The sequence below is a fragment of the Trichechus manatus genome, unplaced genomic scaffold (assembly GCF_000243295.1).
Source record: "Trichechus manatus latirostris isolate Lorelei unplaced genomic scaffold, TriManLat1.0 scaffold00052, whole genome shotgun sequence".
Lineage (NCBI taxonomy): Eukaryota > Metazoa > Chordata > Mammalia > Sirenia > Trichechidae > Trichechus > Trichechus manatus.
In genome coordinates, this window is record NW_004443988.1 from 3,134,226 (window position 1) to 3,153,681 (window position 19,456).

The following is a 19,456-nucleotide window of genomic DNA, read 5'->3' on the forward strand; positions in this document are numbered from 1 at the left end:
TAAAATCAAAATTAGGGAAGTGTAAATTAATGAGGTTTTGCAGAATCAGAAGTTACTTGTTTAATTTCTGAGCAATTTCTAATTTAAAAACTCTTTAAGAGTCCCTAAATTATCACCTGAAACATACTATAACTTAAAGTACTCTTAAATCCTGGTAAATATTTCATTTCTGTCAATTTTAATTCAAATAAAAAAGCACTAAAATTGGGGGCAGGGGTTGACTTTCTAACGGTAATTCTTTTCTGCCGCCCACGCCCCAACAAAAAAAATCACGCTGTCACATTAAAAAACAGTAAACTGTAGTCAACAGATTCTCCTTGCTGGGGGGAAGAAAATATCTAAAGTAGTTGATCGACAAACTAATTAATACCACACAAAAAAGTATATATAGTTTCCCAGAATGTATCCAGACAACAGAAAAACAGATGAAGTTCCCAAGGTAAAATAAGCAAATATGTACTATAATTCTAGCTATAAAGTAGCAAAAATCACTCTAAATTGAAAGAAATTAAATACTCACATTGTAAAATGAAGGTAGGATTTATGTACAGCAGCAGCTGATGACTGTTTCTTTGGTGATCCTGAGTGACAACTGGTCTCAAAAATTGATAAAGCATTCTCATCTTCACTATCATCTAAAAGTAGAGCTTCTATATCTGTTCAAAAAAAAAAAAATCCCAAAGGTTATGAGGTTTATAAAGTTCTTTAATATTAGTGTTCTACCAAAGCTAAGAAAAACTGGAGTACAAATCCAGTAAAATTAACAATTTATCAACTAATACAGATTTACTAGACAAATTGACAACTACAGTATTCTGAATACTTTACAAATGAAATTAATGTTAATTCTTTCACCTTTACAGACTATCTACTTAAGTGTTATAAGATGTAATTTGGTAGACTTCACTGACTAACTGCAACCAGTCTGGAAAAGAAGTGGCACTAATAAAATTTTTATCCACCTACATATTAAAAATCTCTGAGTTAATTTTGGCCAAAAAGGGTCCATTTTATAAAAGATATTTTGTTTCTTAGTTAATAGGGTAGTTGAGTCATGACCAGTTCTTACAAAAGCAAATTTGCCCTTATTTTTCAAATAGTCCACACACAAGCCTTTTCAAGGAAAACCTAGTCTAGTTAAGATGAAGTCAGGAATTCAGTTAAAACAAAGCCAATCTTAAAAAGGCACTCATTCAAGTAGCATTTGGCTGTATATAGTTCTTAAGTTCCTACTCACTGGACTAAACGGAACCAAAATTCCTACTGAGAGCATAATACTTAAAAATGTACCTGGACTACATCTTTAAGTGTTAATAGCTGTATCACACATGTACACATCAAAAGTGCCAAGTCATTCCAAAAAAAAGCAATACTACACATGTAATAGACTCAGGGTAGAATTAATATGGACAGAAATCATATCCTTCCCAAAAAACAAAGAAAAAAATGGAGGTATGTTTTCTAAAGTGAGACACTGAATTGTGCAGTAGATGCAGATCTCAGTGGCTGATATAGTTACAGATTTTAAATCTCAATATTTATTACAACTAACATTTTAAGAATTAATCCAGAAAATAATATCTTTTGAGTGGTAATTTCATAACAAGGAAAGAATACTTGCCTAAGAAAAATATTAAAGACCAAAAATAACCAGAATAATCTATCTAAAAAATTTTTTTTAATATATTAAAAATCAAAATAAGATTTGGTTTCTCTTATCCACTGGTACATGTCATTAACTAGAAAAAAAAATGGAACTAAAGCATACTTTATACTTATGGAAAATAATTATAAGAAAACACAGATAATAATGTCATAAAATGTAATTCTCAAATGGAGATAAAGGCTATCTTAAGAGCTCAGAAGAGAAGGTGAGATTTTTATGATTTTCTAAAGGGGACATCTTTAAAACTATTGTGAAATTTTGGGGAAAGAAATATATTCCCAGTTATGAAATTGAGAGATAAGAAATGTACAATTTGTGGCATAGTGTCTAGTTCATAAATACAAAAAAAACAACAACCAAACCTGTTGCCGCTGAGTCGATTTCGACTCATAGCAACTGTATCGAATAGAGCAGAACTGCCCCATAGGGTCTCCAAGGAGCAGCTGGTGCATTCGAACTGCCCATCTTTTGATTAGCACCCAAGCTCTTAACCACTGTGCCACCAGGGCTCCTAGATACTCAATAAAATATTTGTTCTCCTCTCTATTTGCTAGACTGAAGAATCACAGTGTTTCACGTAAGTATATTGCTGTTGTTGTTGGTTGCCGTCAAGTCAACTTCAACTCATGGCTACCAGGTGGCTGCAGAGTAGAACAGCTCCATAGCGTTTTCAAGGCTGTGATCTTTCAGAAGCAGATCACCAGGTCTGTATTCCGAGGTGCCTCTTGGTGGGTTTGAACCACCAACCTATTGGCTAGTAATCAAGCTCTTAACCATTTGTGCCACTCAGGACTCCTTATGTGAGTATAAACCAAAACCAAACCCGCTGCCATGGAGTCAATTCCATCATGTGAGTATAGCTCTAAGAAATTAAAGTTTCTGAAAAAGCTATTCACAGTGACAGTAAAATTCATTGAATATTCATGATTTTTATCATATATACTTTTAGTGTTAACATATTGAACAATTTTCTATTAGGTGCAGACTACATGCCAAACAAGGTGCAAGGAACTGGGGAAAATAAAATAATTAAAACACATTACTTATGCTTCAAAGTTCACGGGCTTTACTTTGATTAGTATATCAACCTAATTTGAATTTTTTTTTTTTTTTGGGTAAACAAATTGACATTTTTAAAGGTAGCCTTCTATTTCTGGAGCCCTGGTGGCACAGTGGTTAAAAGCTCAGGCTGCTAACCAAAAGGTCAGCAGTTTGAATCTACCACCCTCTCCCTGGAAACCCTATGAGGCAGTTCTACTCTGTCCTATATGGTCACAATGAGTCTGAATTGGCTTGACGGCAACAGGTTTGGTTTTTTTGTTTTTTTTCTGTTTTTATCTCAGATCCAAAGTACAACAAACTTGAGGCTAGAACTCAAGACCCTCTACAACCAAATCCCTATTTACTTCCTTACCAATAGCTTATGTGCCTCAATCTTTCTCAATTCCATTCCTCTGTTTAAAATGCTCCATCTACCTAGAATACCCACTCACCTTCTATTTTTCATCATTTCAAGGTACATCTCAAAACTCTCCTTTACTAATTCTTCCTGAACCCCTCCAACAGAACATGCTTGCCCTTTTTGGGCAAATCTATGGATTTGAATGCAGGCCTCAGAATTTACTAAATGAGTGACCTTATTTAAGCTAAATTACCTTTGCAAGTTCCCCAGTCTCCTATGTAATAAAAAGAGTAAGAGTACCTACTTGATGTAACTGTTACGAGGATTAATAAATGACAATCTATACAAAGACTTCATGATGATAAAATAAATGTAAGCTATCACTATCAGTTAATTTTTCTTAAAAATAGTAACATTTCAACATAAGATGGACAGAATGTCCCAAGAGTGAACATACGTTCATTAACTCATTCTACAAACATTCACCAGATACCTACCATATGCCAGGAAGTATGCCAGGCCTGGAACAGACCATGGTGAGTGAAATATACTTTCTATATTCGTGGCACATACAAAAGAGTGACACATAAATAACCTTATGAGGAAACTCACTATACCTGTACTTTTTTCATTACAACAATATAGATAAGTAATTTATACTACCGTCTTTCTTGTCACTCTGGCTAATTTCAGCATGAGGAAACACTTTTTGCAAGACTGCTAGGATGTTGTTGAAGCTTCTTTCCAGCAGTGGCCTTATGATGGGGGATAGTGCATGCCCCGAAGACATCACAGCACGTTGGGAAGCAGGCACAATATTCTGCATTGCATGATAAAAATCTTGTGCACTGAGCACTACTGAAGAAACATCCAGCTGCAGCTTATGACTGCTAGCATAAATCTGGGGATAACGCCTCCGCAGGGCAGTCAGGGCAGCTTCAGTGCACAGGGCCTTGATATCAGCTCCACAGTAGCCTAATGCACAAAAAGAAAAGGATAATAAAGGTTAGCTCATTCTTCCAAGGCCAACTACATTTTGCAAACACACACATTCTTAGCTAAAGTAATACCCAGTACTTAATCAACAGTTATGTGTAATTTTATCAACAAAATGAAAATTGATCATTTAAAATTACCCAATAAAGTTAGTGAATTAAGGGCTAAATACTCACTAAAACTGAAAACGTTTTGAATATTTTAAATTAACATAAACATGAACTAATGATATTAAAACAAAATAAGTCATGTATCATGTGTCAAAACCACTGATTACAATGTACAACTTTCTTCAGGGAAGGTTTTAAAAGAACAATAGTTTCATCTCAATTCTTTGTCAAAATTTCCCATCATTAGTTCCCATGACATTAAGTTTACAAACAAAATATTTTTTCTAATATTACTAGTTTCTAAATACATACCAAGGAGTCGTACAAAGCAGTATAAAGGCAAAAACTTCAAAAGTAGAGCTGTTCTATCACCAACCCTGAGTTCAACCCACTACGTAAGTTAACATTCACTCCCTCAAAATTATAACTTGAATTTGTAATTCGCCTGTTAAAGTTCCAAAAGCAGTAAAGGAAACAGGAACGTTAAAAATATTTTCATTGATTTTCCACACTAACTTCACTTTTATACATATTTTTAGCTTCAAATGACTAATAATCTAGCTCTAAAGACTGTAACAACACGAGGTATTGTCCACTATCCATATTTAACTGATTATGCAGCTAAATAACAGAACAAATCTCTTATGCTTTTAAATCATTTCATTCATCTGAGTAACAAGTACATATAAAAAAACACTGAACTGTTAGGTCTTTACCACAAAAAAGGTGGGGCGGGGGGAACCTCAAACTAGCCATTTGGTTTTTTATATCATCACTGAAACTTGATTTTGGTCACCTTTAGCACTCATGCCAGCAGGGGGAACTACTCAAACTAGATACAAATTATTAGTCCCTAAGCTCCTCAAGGGGCGATATTAGGTTCATTTATCTCTTTATATCTCACAATGACCTTGTGGAACACTTAAATACTGAAATAAAAATGGTGATTAGGCAAGAAAACTACGAGCTGAGAAGAAGTAGGCCCAGACTAACTGGCAGAAAAAGAACATCAAGGGATATCAAGAGACAAAATCATATAAACCAAAATGCAAGTCACTCACATAGTCTATAATTAACTATATTCTGATTAGTAGTAGGGCATATGATCCTATTAATAATCATAACCTACAAATAACAGAAAGATTTTCCTTACCCTGCTTCTTTTTTTGTCCATGCACTTACCACCTTCTAATATACTATATCATTTACCTATTATATTTATCGTCTGCTTACCCCCCACTACAATTTGCGCTCTGGGAGGGTAAAGATCTTTGTCTGTTTTGTTCACTACAGGTAGTCCCCAGCTTACAACGTATTCGATTTACGACGAACTACATTTACGACCATCTGGTTCGTTTCTTTCTTTTTTAAGTATCGGTATCATTAGTAATACGTACTACATACAATGTTAAAATATATCTGTAAGTTTATATGTAATGTTTCCAACCCCCAAAGACAAATAAAGATAGGATTTATAAAGATACTGGTAATAAAAGGCAATTATAACGAAAACAACAACAACAAAAAAGAGGTATTGAACTTTCGTCAGAAGTGACTTATGACAGAGATATTGTAACAGAACCCTGCCTTAAGTCGGGGACCACCTGTAATGTATCTCAAACACCTAGAACAATGCCTTGCACACAGTAGATATCCAATAAATATTTGCTGAGTAGAAGAATGCATGAAAAGAGAAGGTTACTGTAACTAAAAGGTTGTAGTCTGGAAAGGTAAAACTGCTATAAAGTGGATAAATTATATCTATTGGGCTTTTAATCTTTTTCTAAGAAATCTAAATTCTTTTCTTTTTAAACCAACTTATTCATTGTGAGCAAACCTATCAATGAGAATTATGAAAAACAGAGAAAAATATTGAATTATTTAAGTAAGATTTATTCAGAGTTAAGGGAAAGCCTAACATCACCTCTAAGAAATTAATTCAGAAACCTATCAACAGATTAAGCATTAACACTGTCTCACGACAGTAATCTACTAGTCTTCACATTAACCAGATTTACCATTGGGCCCTCATTTTATTTTCCATTTCTCAATAAATAAACCTGAAAAAAATTATCTTTCCTGTGGCACACATATCTGTTACATTAGTTCAACAAAATAAGCATAAACACCAGCTCAAAGTTATAAGCAGCTAATAAAATGATCATGGGTGTGATTAAAGCATGTGAATTCTGTCCTCCACATCAGAAGAAGTAAAGAATAAACTACCATCTTTAAACAATATAAACAATCATATTTCTTTTTCTTCATTAAAAGTATATACACAGTTATTGAACATACTACACTGTCCTACAAAAGCCTAAGTTAAAAAATTATATATTCAGAAACACTTAAGACAAAACAGAAAAAAATTAACAGCTACTAAAAAGCATTTTATGTAGTAAATGTTACCTGTAATATTTGACATAATAATAAAAAACATGTTAATTACATATATAACAATGTACTTCATTTTTTCCTAATTTGTTCCAGATAATTAAAAAGTTTATCAACACTAATAGACCCTATTTTAAAAATTAAATTTTCACATGGATCACAACCAATAGACTATAAAGATAGGAAACATCTTCTTCACAGTTGTTTGTGAGTGAGAATTACTGGTTTATATCTGTGGTTCTCAACACTGAATATTCATCAGAAAAAACGGAGCAACTAAAGCAAAAATACAGATACCCAAGCCCTATGACAAACTTAGTAAATCAGAATCTCTAGAGGTTTGAGACCATAAAAGCTTTACAAACGATTTTGACACTATAAAAAACTTGAGAAGTACTAGCTTATAATACTTCCTTTACTAGACTCTAAAACAGAATTAAAAGTACATCATAATCACAGCAAATTTTTTCTGAAAGACTAAAAAATAAAGCTATTCAGAGGATAGACCAGAAAGAAACAAGGTCTTACCAAAATTTTACGAAGTTATTTTTCAAGCACAATATCAAACATAACAAAAGGCCGACAAGATAGAAGCCTCATTATTGATGTTTTCATAGTTTTAGCCCTCTTAGTGAAAATGGAATACAGAAATATGAGTAAGTTTGAGCTCCACATTAACCTTAAGCTCCTATTATCTGTGCAAACGTTCTGGATGCCAACATGTATCACTGCTATCAATGTATGCTGTTGAGGAAATTTTTCACTACTTGAAAATCACACCTATCTGTGCCTGCAAAACCTCTAAGTGCTTGGGAATTTTTTCAAGGAAAAAGTTACCAAATCCATAACCTCTGAAAAGAGGTTAGTTATCTTTGCAGTTATTCATCAAGACTGCACACTTTTTTGCTCAGCATAAATTTCACTGAAATGAACCCATACACGTTAAAACATGTTTGGGATTCATAAACTGATGAGTTTATAACAGATCTAACATTTGTTACTATTTGACTCTTGTTTGAAGACTTGTATTTTTCTTTTTTATGTGAACTGGTTTCTTAAATGGAGCAAATGTTATAACCAACAACAGAAGTTAATTCAATTGTAATGGATTTTTATGTCACTCTCCAGAAGAAAAATGATATATAAACAGGTTCTGTACACCTCTCCTAAAAAAGGCAGGAGATAGGTTTTCAGTCCTGTAAGAAATTATGTCTTGAGAATTTAAAAACTTAAGAAAGTGACTAAAAGCTAAAATAAAACACTTGGAAAAATAAGAAGTATTGGGTTTTGGAAATGCAAAAGGAAACTAAGTCTCTAGCATTTAGGATGAAGAATTAAAGTATATAATACTTCAGATGACAGAAAAAATAATAGTAATTTTTAAAAATATCTCTCATTTAGGGAATTTCCAAAACTATTGCTTACTTCAGTTAAGGACTGATCTGTGACAAATTCACAGAAAAACCTACAAGAATTTCCCATTAAGATCATAAAAGTAGCAGGAGACAAAAAGGGTCAATTTCAAAAAGGGAAAAGACTGGATTTTATACCAAATACCACCCTCTCCCATAAAGCAGCACAAGGCTTTGCAAAGGTCAAGCCAAATTTACATGAAATGGGTTTGGCGCATGCTCTCTTATACCAGGCAAAGCTTAAACTGTAATAGTGCTGGAGAGATTTACGTTTTCTCCTCACCAGAAGATGTCGAGGTCTTTGTGGTTCAAAAGCTGAGGGATGCTGCTTCGGAGATGGAGGTCCCTGTGGATGAAGAGGATAATTCGGATGTAGCTAACTGAATGGACTAATGTTCTATTTAAGTTTTAATTATCTGATAGTGGATCACAATGATTTTTTAACTAATTTGTTCTTTTTGGTTTTGGTAACTTTAAAGTTTTCCCAAGTAGACTGTTGACAGTGGATTTATTTTGAGGATTTCTTCATAATGCTTAAAATTCATGGAGAGAGATTTTTATTTTATTTTTGAGAGAATGAGAGGAAAATAGACAAAAGAGAGAAAAGGAATGAAGGAATAATGCCTGTGTTGTACACTCAGTTGCTTAATATTGTATCTATTTTTACTTCAGACCTAATTAGAGCCAAAGTCCTGAATTGCATCTCCTATATATGATCATGTATGTACATAAAATACTCTCACCATGTCCTTTTAGGACAGCAGTGTTCATCATTCACTCTGTGGGAAGAGAGTCCACTCCGAATAATTTAACATTACATTGGATTTTTTTTTTTTTTTGGTCGGGGGGAACATTAGCAGATGCCTTTAAGAATTTTCTTCAAAGACCCCTACCACCCAACTCATTTCAAGACCACATGCATGAAGACGAGTCCATTGTGTAATCTGCAAAGTAAAAGACTGCTGTCCTGCCTTTGACATGGACCATTCTCTCTCAAGTTTAAGCTTAGTTGTCTTAGTAAAATTTCTGAGAGGAGAAAATTCCTAAAAGGAGACACTGCATACAATACATTTATATTTTTCATGTCATATTATGGATACCAAGCACTCAATAAAAGGCATATTACTACTGAGCTTTGTTACTCAAACACCTAATGGCAGCTAAAATTCTAATTTAAAAGTGTTCAAATTTTAAGTGAGATATTTAAAATAATTTTTAAAGATAAAGGCAGAGCAATCTGCACAATCAAAAACATAACTATACGCATCCACATTCCAAACATCAGGGGAAAGGGAGGCTGAACAGCACAAACAACGACAATAAAGAACTCAAATAATAGCACTCACCAACACATTTTTCAGCTAATTCGCCTAAAAAAGCATCTGATAATTTTGGATTCCAGTCCCTGGTATGGATCTGTAAAATGTGTTTTCTTGCCTAAGAAGAAAAGAAAAGACAAAATAACACCAATCCCGCAAATATATTAGCTGAAACAAATTCTGACTAACCATACCCCAGAAAAAAAAAAATTGTTTATTTTAAAAGAAATGTAAATGCCTTGGCATTCATATTAAATCTGTCCCCACGATAATCCTCTGAGATATGCAGTAGAGATTTTGTCACTATTTCACAAACTTAGAAACTTAAGGTTCTGAGAGGTGAAAAAAACTTGACTAGTGGCACACTAAGTGACTGATCTTGGTCTAAAACTCAAAACTGGGCTTCACTTTTCCACCACATCATCTTTACCATTTAAAAATATATGAACTAGAAATTTTAATGTTATAATATTCATAACTTTTATATAACTTTATATTTAGAGGGCCAGTGAAAAAGAGGAAAACCCTCAAGGAGATGGACTGAGGCTGTCACAATGGGCTCAATCATAGCAACGATTGTGAGGATTCGCACAGGACAGGACAAAGTTTCATTCTATTATACAGAGGGTTGCTACTAGGCCGGAGCCGACTCAATGGCAACTAACAATAACATAATATTCATAACTTTCATACAACTTTATATTTAGATTTCACAGAACTTTTGGCCCTATCATATACACAAGGTATTATGACTAAACAATGAGCTAACTTGAGAAGTCATTTAAAACTTTAAAAAATGTTTACTTTGTAAAAATATTCAATTGAGTACAGAAATATAATGCATATTATTACCTTCTGTAAGTCAGCTGATGCTTTGGCATTTAATATTTTACAAGATGATTTTAGTATACATTAATTAAATTCATTGAAAAATCAAAGGCTTAAACAATTTTATCTTGATTTTTTTTCAAAACGGTATCTTCTACCCCAAGATGTGACTGTACAGTACAATCAAAATTTAACAGCTTAGTTCCAAAATAAACTGAATTTTCTTTTTTTTTCCCACAGTAAAACAAAAGAAACACTGAAGTATAAGAATCCACAATCAGCTGATACTACTACCACGAAGAGTCAGATCAGAATTTCTTTCTCAAGTTTGCCTTCTTGGGGTAGAAAAACAACACTCTTTAACACTTGAATGTATTTGTTCCCTCAACACTATTACCTGAACTTCTCCACGCTATAAAAAAAGACCAAGAGCAAGTTATAACCAAGATTGTAACACCTTACTGGCTTTATAAGGAATTGAGTTCAGCACCAAAATAAAAAGGACAAGTACAAAATCTTCAAGATAAATCTCGCTCCATCACTATATTCTAAGGGTTTTTTAAAGTGGTAACTACGATGCCCCATAAGCACAAAATTTAAGCAATGAAAATTCATACAATACTACCCTTAAAGTATATATCAGCTTCACAATCAAATTATACATAAACTTTAACATACAAAATAAAAAAACTCTTACCTTTTGATCAGGTAGGTTGAAAAGGAATTCTCTGTCAAAACGACCAGGTCTCCTGAGTGCAGGATCTATAGAATCAAGTCTGTTTGTAGCACCAATAACAACAATTTCGCCCCTATTATCTAATCCATCCATAAGGGCAAGCAGGGTTGATACTATAGAACTATAACAAAATTTTCAGGGAAAATTAAAAAAAAAAAAATTGTAAGAACTGTTCCTTATAACAATTTTTATCAGTCCTAAATGCTAATAAAGTAACTGTAGCATGATTATATCTTAATACAAAGTAATTTAAAGAAATCTTTTTCAAAATATATTGAACTATATTAATACACACCTACAGCACAGCAACCCAAACCAAAAATGATTAAACGGAATTCATCAAAATTAAAAACTATTCTGCTTCAAAGTACCCTATCAAGAAAATGAAAAGGCAACTTACAGAATAAGAGAAAATATGTGTAAATCATATATTTGATAAGGGTACAGCATCAACAGTATGTAAAGAACTCTTATAACTCAAGGATAAAATAGAAAAATAACCCAATTTAAAAAATGGAGACAGCATCCAAATAGACATTTCTCCAAGATATACAAATGGCCAATAAGCAAATGAAAATAAGCTTGACATCATTAACCACCAGGGAAATGCAAACTGAAGACCACTTCACACTCTCTAGGATAAACAGAATAAAAAAGTCCAATAGCAACCAGTGTTGCTGAGGATATGAAGCAAGCAGAATGCTCATAAACTGCTTGTGGGACTGTAAAACAGTGTAGGTGCTTTGGAGAACAGTTTGGCAGTTCCTCAAATGGTTAAACATATATCTATATGACCCAGGAACTCCACTGGTAGGTATATACCCAAGAGAAATGAAAACAGATATCCACACAAAAACTTGTACATGAATGTTTATAGCAGATTATTCATAACAGCCAAAAGTTGGAAACAACCCAAATGTCCATCAACTGATGAAGAAACAAAATTTGGTATATCCATACAATGAAATATTATCTGGCAATAAAAAGGAACGAAGTACTGATACATGCATCAACACAGATGCACCTTGAAAACATTGCACTAAACGAAAGAAGCCAAACACAAAAGGCCAGGTATTGTATGATTCTCCTTATATAAAATGTCCATAATAGGCAAATCTAAAAACAGAAAGTGGATTAGCAGTTGCCAAGGGTTTGAGAAGCCTGGAGGACTACAGAGTGACAGCAAAAGTCTAGGAGGTTTCTTTTTTAGGGTGATGGAAATGTTCTAAAATTGATGCGATGGATGGACAACTGTAAATATACTGTAAGTCACTAAAGTGTACAGTTTTAATGGGTACAATTACATGGTATGTGAATCTCAATAAAGCGTTTCTTAAAGAAATGTAATAGTCTGTTTTAATAGATAGCAATCTTGGGTTTTTTTATGCCTGGCAATTTAAATGATGTTTAGAGTTCTTATAGCATTAAATTTGCATTACTGTTATATTTTTAGGCAATTTCTTTCAAATGGCTACCATTTTAACTAAGTTTAACTCAGTGTCATTTTGTGCCTATTTTACAGTAGGTTTTTTTTTTAAACTATGACTTAAACATTGCTGAATAAAAATGTTTCATGTCTAACTATAACACAAACTGTAGTTCTAGTAACAATGGTCTTCTGAGTGTTTTCCAATTATTCTCATTTCTATATCTTTTACTGTTAACACCTACCTGAAATAACTTCTTCAATATGCTCAACATGTTAAAGACATCATTGTCCATCCCAAACCAAGTTCTAGTTGTGTTTCCAAAATCTATAAATTGAACCAAAATCCTGGATACTCAGTGTACATGTATAAAGAGGATCTGTCAGTCATGGAAATTAATGTTTCTCCTTTCCTAATTTAAAAACTGAAAATTAATTACCTAAGTATCATGCTTAAAATATAAGCGGTCGGGGAGGAGGGGAGAATAGGCATCCTTAAGCATAAGTTAATATTTAACCACATTTAACCTCGAAACACTTCTTGGTTTTTTCCAGTTACAGACAAGCATTTCAAATATTTGTTAGAATTTATCAGCATTTTTAAATGTTTTTAGTAGAAGTGTTTTCAGGTCATGTCGCAAACATGGCTAGAAACTGAATTACAATCTAGGATAAATTCTACCAAAAGTCATCTTTAAAAAAAAAAAGATCTGTGAATGACCCTTACCTGGGTCAAAATCTTAAGAGCTTGGCTGCTAACCAAAAAAGTTGGCAGTTCGAATCCACCAGGCACTTCCTGGAAACCCTATGGGGCAGTTCTACTTTGTCCCATAGGGTCGCTTTGAGTCAAAATTGACTCGCTGGCAATGGTTTTTATTATATTCAAAATAAAATCCAAACTACTTAACATGATATTTAAGGCTTGTCTCCAACTCTCTCATACACCATCTTCTAAAAGCTTACTGTTCTACATTTCAAATATAGATGTAAAATCCAACTGAAATTTTTTTTAGGGGGGAGGGTTGATGTGAAGCACTATTTATTGAAAATGACACTCTTTCCCCACAGCTTCGCAATGGCACCTTATCATAAATCAATCATCTATATATGTGTAGATCTATTTATGGCTCTAAACTCTGTTTCATTCATATATTTGTCTAGCCTGGTAATATCAAATTACCTAATCCTAAAAGGCCTAGATATCCAGTAGAACACATTATCCCACCATGTCCTTCTACAAGAGTCCTCGCTATTCATGGTACTTCAAATAAATTTCAGAATTATTTCGTAAAGTTCCAAAAACATTTGTTATTTTTAATGAGATCGCACTGAGTCTAATGATGAATATGGAATAGACAACAAAATATTTGGTCTTCTAACTCACGAACATGGTCCTTCTCTCCACTCATTTAATCTTTCTTTAACATTTCTCAAGTTTTATTATTTTCTCCACAGATATTACATGTGACTTTTTAGATTCACTCCTAGTGACTTTTTTACACTAACATAAATATTATCTTTACATTTCTAAACATATACTGGTACAAAGAAATACAATTCATATCTGTATTGATTGGACTAACCTTGCTGTAAACACTCACCGCTACTTTTTTTTTTTTTTTTTTAATTGTGCATTAGGTGAAAGTTTACAGAGCAAATTAGATTTCTATTCGATAGACATACATAAGGTGTTTCACGGCCTTGGTTTCATTCCCCACAATGTGTCAGCACTTTCCCCATTTCCGCCCTGGGTTCCCCGTTTCCTTTCATCCTGATTTTCTACCCCTTCCTGCATTCTCATCTTTGCTTTTGGGTAAATATTGCCCTTTTGATCTCATATAATTGATTGTTTTACGAAGCATTTTTATTTTATGGGCTTGTCTATTGTTTGACTGAAAAGGTCATTACTACTTTTAAAAAGTTATCGGTAGACTGCTCTGGAATTTCTACAGGTACAACTGCATCATCTACAAGTACTGTTATCTCCCCTCCAATGTGCATATCTTGATTTTTTTTTTTTTTTTTGACTGACTATACTGGCTGAGTATAGTACAGTGTTACATCAGCTATGCTTGCTTATTCTCAACATTAAAAGAGAAAATTTCAAGCATCTCTAACACTTAGTAAACTTGAACCAGTCACTTAACCTTTCTGAGATTCAGTTCTTCAGCTGAACAATAAAACTGTAATACATACCTAACAAGGATGTTGTAAGCACTCAAAAAATAACGTACGGGAATGTGCCTGGCATGTGCCCAATACATGACTGTTGAATTAAAACAAAAAAGAAAGAAAGAAAGAAAGAAAAATTCTCATCTTTCAACATTAAGTACCCTGGTTATAGATTTTTTTGTATATATCTTTAAGGAAATAACTTTTTGTTTCCCAATTCTGTGAGGTTCTTACAATGATACTGAATTTTATCATACACTTCCTCCACATCTATCAAGAGGATTATATGATTTTTCTAATACGATAATGTGATATATTTACATTAATTGATTTCTCTCATGTTGAACAAACCCTGTATATCTGAAACAAAATAAATTTAGTCATGATGTATTAACCTTTTTATAACTTCCTGGATGTCATGTGTTACTATTTTGTTTAGGATTTTTAAATCCACATTCATACTTGAGACAAAATTATTCTGTCTTTTTTTTTTTTTAAACAGTTTTATGAAGGTATGATTGACATATAATACATATATTTAAAGTACAAACAGTTTGATGAAGTTTGAAGTATGTACACACCCATGAAACCATCACCACCATCAAGATAATTAACATACCCATCAGAGACAAAAGTCTCCTCAAGTGTCTTTGTAAGTCATCCTACCACCCCCCTTGAGTCCCTCTACTCCATCCCCAAAAGGAAAAAACCAAACCCACTGTTATTTCCAACTCATAGCAACTCTGTAGGACAGAGCAGAACTAACCCATAGGGTTTCCAAGGTGCAGCTGGTGGATTCGAACCGCCGACCTTTTGGTTAGCAGCTGAGCTCTTAACCTCAGTGATTAATCTGCTTATTGTCATGATAGATTAGTTTGCATTACCTAAAATTTTAGATACAAGGGGCCATACAGTAAGCACTCTCCCCACCCCCATTCTTTCACTCAACATAATCATTTTGAGATTCATTAGTGTTGCTGGTATAATAAAAGCTGATTCTTTTTTAATGGTAAATAATATCTTATTATATGGATATACCACAATTTGTGTATCCATTCACATGCTGGTGGCCATCTGGGTTGTTTTCCAGCTTTTAGGTATCACAAAAAAAGCTGCTATGAATGTTCATATACAAGTCTTTGTATGGACTTCATGCTTTCATTTCTCTAGGGTAAACATCTAGAAGTAGAAAGGCTGGGTAATATGCTAGCTGTACATTTACCTTTTTAAGGAACTGCCAATTTGTTTTCAAAAGTGATTGCACATGTTACAGTCCCGCCAGCAGCATATGAAAGGTTCATTTGCTCCAGATCATTGCCAACACTTGGTACGGTCAGTCTTTTGAGTTTCAGTCATTCTAATGGCTGTGTAGTTGTATCTCATCGTGAGTTTCAACTTGCATTTTCCTAATGACCAATGATGCTACACATCTTTACACGTACTTATTTGCCATACTTATCATCTCTGGTGAAGTGTCCATTCAAATCTTTTACCCATTTTTTTTTAACATGATTTCATGTTTTGTTATTCATTTTTGAGAGTCCTTGATATGTCTGGTTATCAAGATTACGCTAACCTCATAAAATGATTTGAAAAGTGTACTCCCTTTTTATCGTCCTTGAAAGACTCTGAAGTAATTTATTTCTTTAAGGCTTGGTAGAACTCCCCAGTAAGAGATCTTTCTTGAAAGAACTTTTGATCACTGATTCAATTTTTTGAATGTGAAGAGCTCAGATTTCCGTTTCTTTTTGAGGCTGTTTTATTGCATTTTATTTTTCTAGAAATGTGTCCATTTTATTATCATTTTTTAGTTTATCAGAATAAAGTTACACAATATTTTCTTATGTTTTAATATCCTCAGAATCTGAAACATCACATTTTGCATTCCTAACATTGTTTATTGGTGCCTTCTTGATCATGACCCACCATGCCAGAAGTTAGTCATTTTTATTAGTATTTACAAGAACCAACTTTTGTCTTTCGTGACTCTTATTACATCTGTTTTCTGTTCATTTGATATCATTTGCTATGATTTTCCTTTTTACAGCCTAGTCTTTTATTTAGACTCTAGAGCAACATTTCTTAATTACAAACATATAAATTCTCTGCTTATCTTTTCATTGTTTCTTCTACTTTGTATACTACCAAACTTCAGAAATTAGTTGAGACAAGTCTATGATCTATTTTTTTAAATGCTGTGTATGATCCATGAGTAGCACTTGACCACTAGCCAAAAAGTTCGTGATTCAAAACGCACCCAGAAGTGCCTCAGAAGACAGGCTTGGCAATCTGCTTCCAAAAGGTCACAGCCTTGAAAACTCTATGCAGCACAGGTCTACTCTGAAACACATGTAGCTATTATGTTTCAAAGGAGATTCCACTGTGTAATTTTTTAACATAAGTATGACTAGCAGATCAAATTTATGAAATGTGGTTGTTAAAAATAACCAAAAAAGCATTCATTGATTTTTTTTCATCAACTCAGTCTATCAATTTCTAAGAGAGATACATGGTATATACTACAATAATTGTCCATTTAACTATTTTATTTTGCAGTTCTGTCAATGTTTGTTTTAGCTAGTTTGAAAATCGTTTATTAGGGGATTACAAATATTAAATTGTTACATCTTCCGGTGAACTGAAACTTTTGTCACTGTGAAGCAATCTTCTTTATGTGAATAGTAATGCTTTAAGCCTTAAGGTCTATTTTGTCTGGGATTAATAGAACTACACCAGCTTTCATTCTGTTAGTATTTACTTGCTATTTTTCAACCATTTTATGGATCTGTCAATTCTGAACATCACATATATATGGAATCATAAAACATGTGGCCTTTTGTGTATGGCTCCTTTCACTTAGCATGTTTTCAAGGTTTATGCATATTGTAGTATATGAGAACTTCATTCCTTTTGTGGCTGAGCAATGTTCCACTCTACATATACCCATTCATCAGTTCATAGACATATGGGTCGTCTCCACTTTTTGGCTGTTATGAACAATGTTGCAACGAACACCTGTGTATACGTTTTTTTTATTTTTTTTCCTACCATTTTACTTTGGACCTTTCTGTATCTTCGTATGTAGATGTGTCTCTTGTAAACAAAACATAGTTGTATTCTGTTTGTTCCCAATCTGGCAATCTTTGTCTTTAAACAAGAATACTTAGTCCATTTATTTTTAATTTAATTATTGATATATCTGGGTTAAATCTACATTCATATTTTATGCTGCTTCTCCTACTGGTTCTATGTTTTCTTCCTCTATCTTCTTGATTCCTTTGATTTTTTTTTAATTGTTTTATTCTTTCCTTCTAAGAATTTGGGAATTAAACACTATGTTTCTATTTTATTAAGTTACTCTAGATATTAAAACTTGCATATTTGGTACTCAAGAATTTCACTTCCAGATATGATGGATGAACACACTGCCAGATGATTTATTGCCCTCATACTCATATCTCCTCTGGAATTCTAACTAAATGTATGTTTGACTTATTCACTCTAGCTTCTATGCTCTTAACTGTTCTTCTGTATTTTTCATCTTTTTGTCTGTTTGTGTTGATTGCTATATAATTTCTTCTGATATATCTTCCAGTTTACTACTTCTCTCATCAACTCTATTCTGTTGTTAAACATTTTGTATTTTTTCATATCTAAAATATTATGTGGTAGTTTTACAAATTCCTACCACAGTATCAATGGTTTTCTGTTGATAGTTTTACAGGAGACTGTAAAACAACAGTTACTTCTTTAAATATACCAAGCACAGTTATTTTATAAACTGTGTCAGATAAATCCTAACGCCTGAAGCTTCCATGGATCTGTTTCTGCTGCTTCTCACCTATGGTACCTTGCTTACTTTTGTGCAAGCATAATTTCTGATTATGTTTTGCTCAATCCTTGAAAATTTATTTGTGAGAACTATTTGAGGCCCACAATTAAAGTTATTTCCTTCAGACAGAGGATCTATGCCTAATTCTGCTAATTTAGAGGTACTAACAGTCTCATGATAAACAGAGAAAAAACTGAAGTTGTCAAGAAATCCATTTTACTTGGATCCACAATCAACATCCATGGAAGGAGCAGTCAAGAAATCAAACGACATACTGCATTGGGCAAATCTGCTGCAAAAGACCTCTTTAAAGTGTTGAAAAGCAAAGATGTCACCTTGAACATTAAGGTGTGCCTGACCCAAGCCATGGTGTTTCCAATCACCTCATATGCATGCGAAAGCTGGACAGTGAATAAGGAAGACCAAAGAAAAACTGATGCCTTTGAATTATGGTGCTGGCGAAGAATACTGAATATACATGGACTGCCAAAAGAACAAACAAATTTGTCTTGGAAGAAGTTGCCTTAGAAGCAAGGATAGTGAGACTACGTCCTCACATACTTCGGACATGTTATCAGGAGGGATCAGTCCCTGGAGAAGGACAACTGAGGGCCAGTGAAAAAGAGGAAGACACTCAAGAGACTGACTGACAGTGGCTGCAACAATGCACTCAAGCATAACAACGATTGAGAGGAGGGCGCAGGACTGGGCAGTGTTTTGTTCTGTTGTACATAGGGTCGCTATGAGTCGGAACCAATTTGATGGCACCTAACAACAACAGTCTCAAACCAGTTTAATTCACAGGTTGAGGTTTTAGAACCAGTCAGTAAGGTAAATGTGAGCTAGCTTGTGATTATAATTTCTGAGATTTTCTCCTTCCCTGCTTTGCTCAGCACCAAGGCAACTTTACATACAATCCCCTAATTTGGAGTACTGGTGGGAGGGGCAAGGCAGGTAGATGGATGGTATACTTCTGGTTCACCTTTACCTTGAGAAAAAGGTTTTTTAGAGTCCCATCTTAATGTCAGAAGGGCCTCAAATTAGATTTCACATCTAGGGCAGACCCAGGGCTTTGACTTCGGTTCCTCTCACACTAAGAGGTCATCAAAGTTCAACAAAATGCCATCAAGGCAAAAGAAGCTTCAATTACCACTCAGGATTCT

General features: G+C 33.7%; 1 protein-coding gene across 4 annotated transcripts in view; it reads right to left on the minus strand.

The window, feature by feature from the left end:
* Positions 1–19,456, minus strand: part of ATAD2B (ATPase family AAA domain containing 2B) — a 194,784-nt gene that overhangs the window by 74,221 nt on the left and 101,107 nt on the right. For all 4 annotated transcript variants that reach the window (XR_002824315.1, XM_004377559.2, XM_004377558.2 and 1 more), the window contains exons 14-17: positions 10,825–10,984; positions 9,327–9,417; positions 3,732–4,043; positions 521–656 (exon numbers count right to left, since the gene is read on the minus strand). Coding sequence is in view for 3 of the 4 variants with exons in the window: in XM_004377559.2 (XP_004377616.1) it covers positions 521–656; positions 3,732–4,043; positions 9,327–9,417; positions 10,825–10,984 (699 nt within the window). In the remaining variant the exon portion in view is untranslated. The remainder of the gene's footprint in view (positions 1–520; positions 657–3,731; positions 4,044–9,326; positions 9,418–10,824; positions 10,985–19,456) is intronic.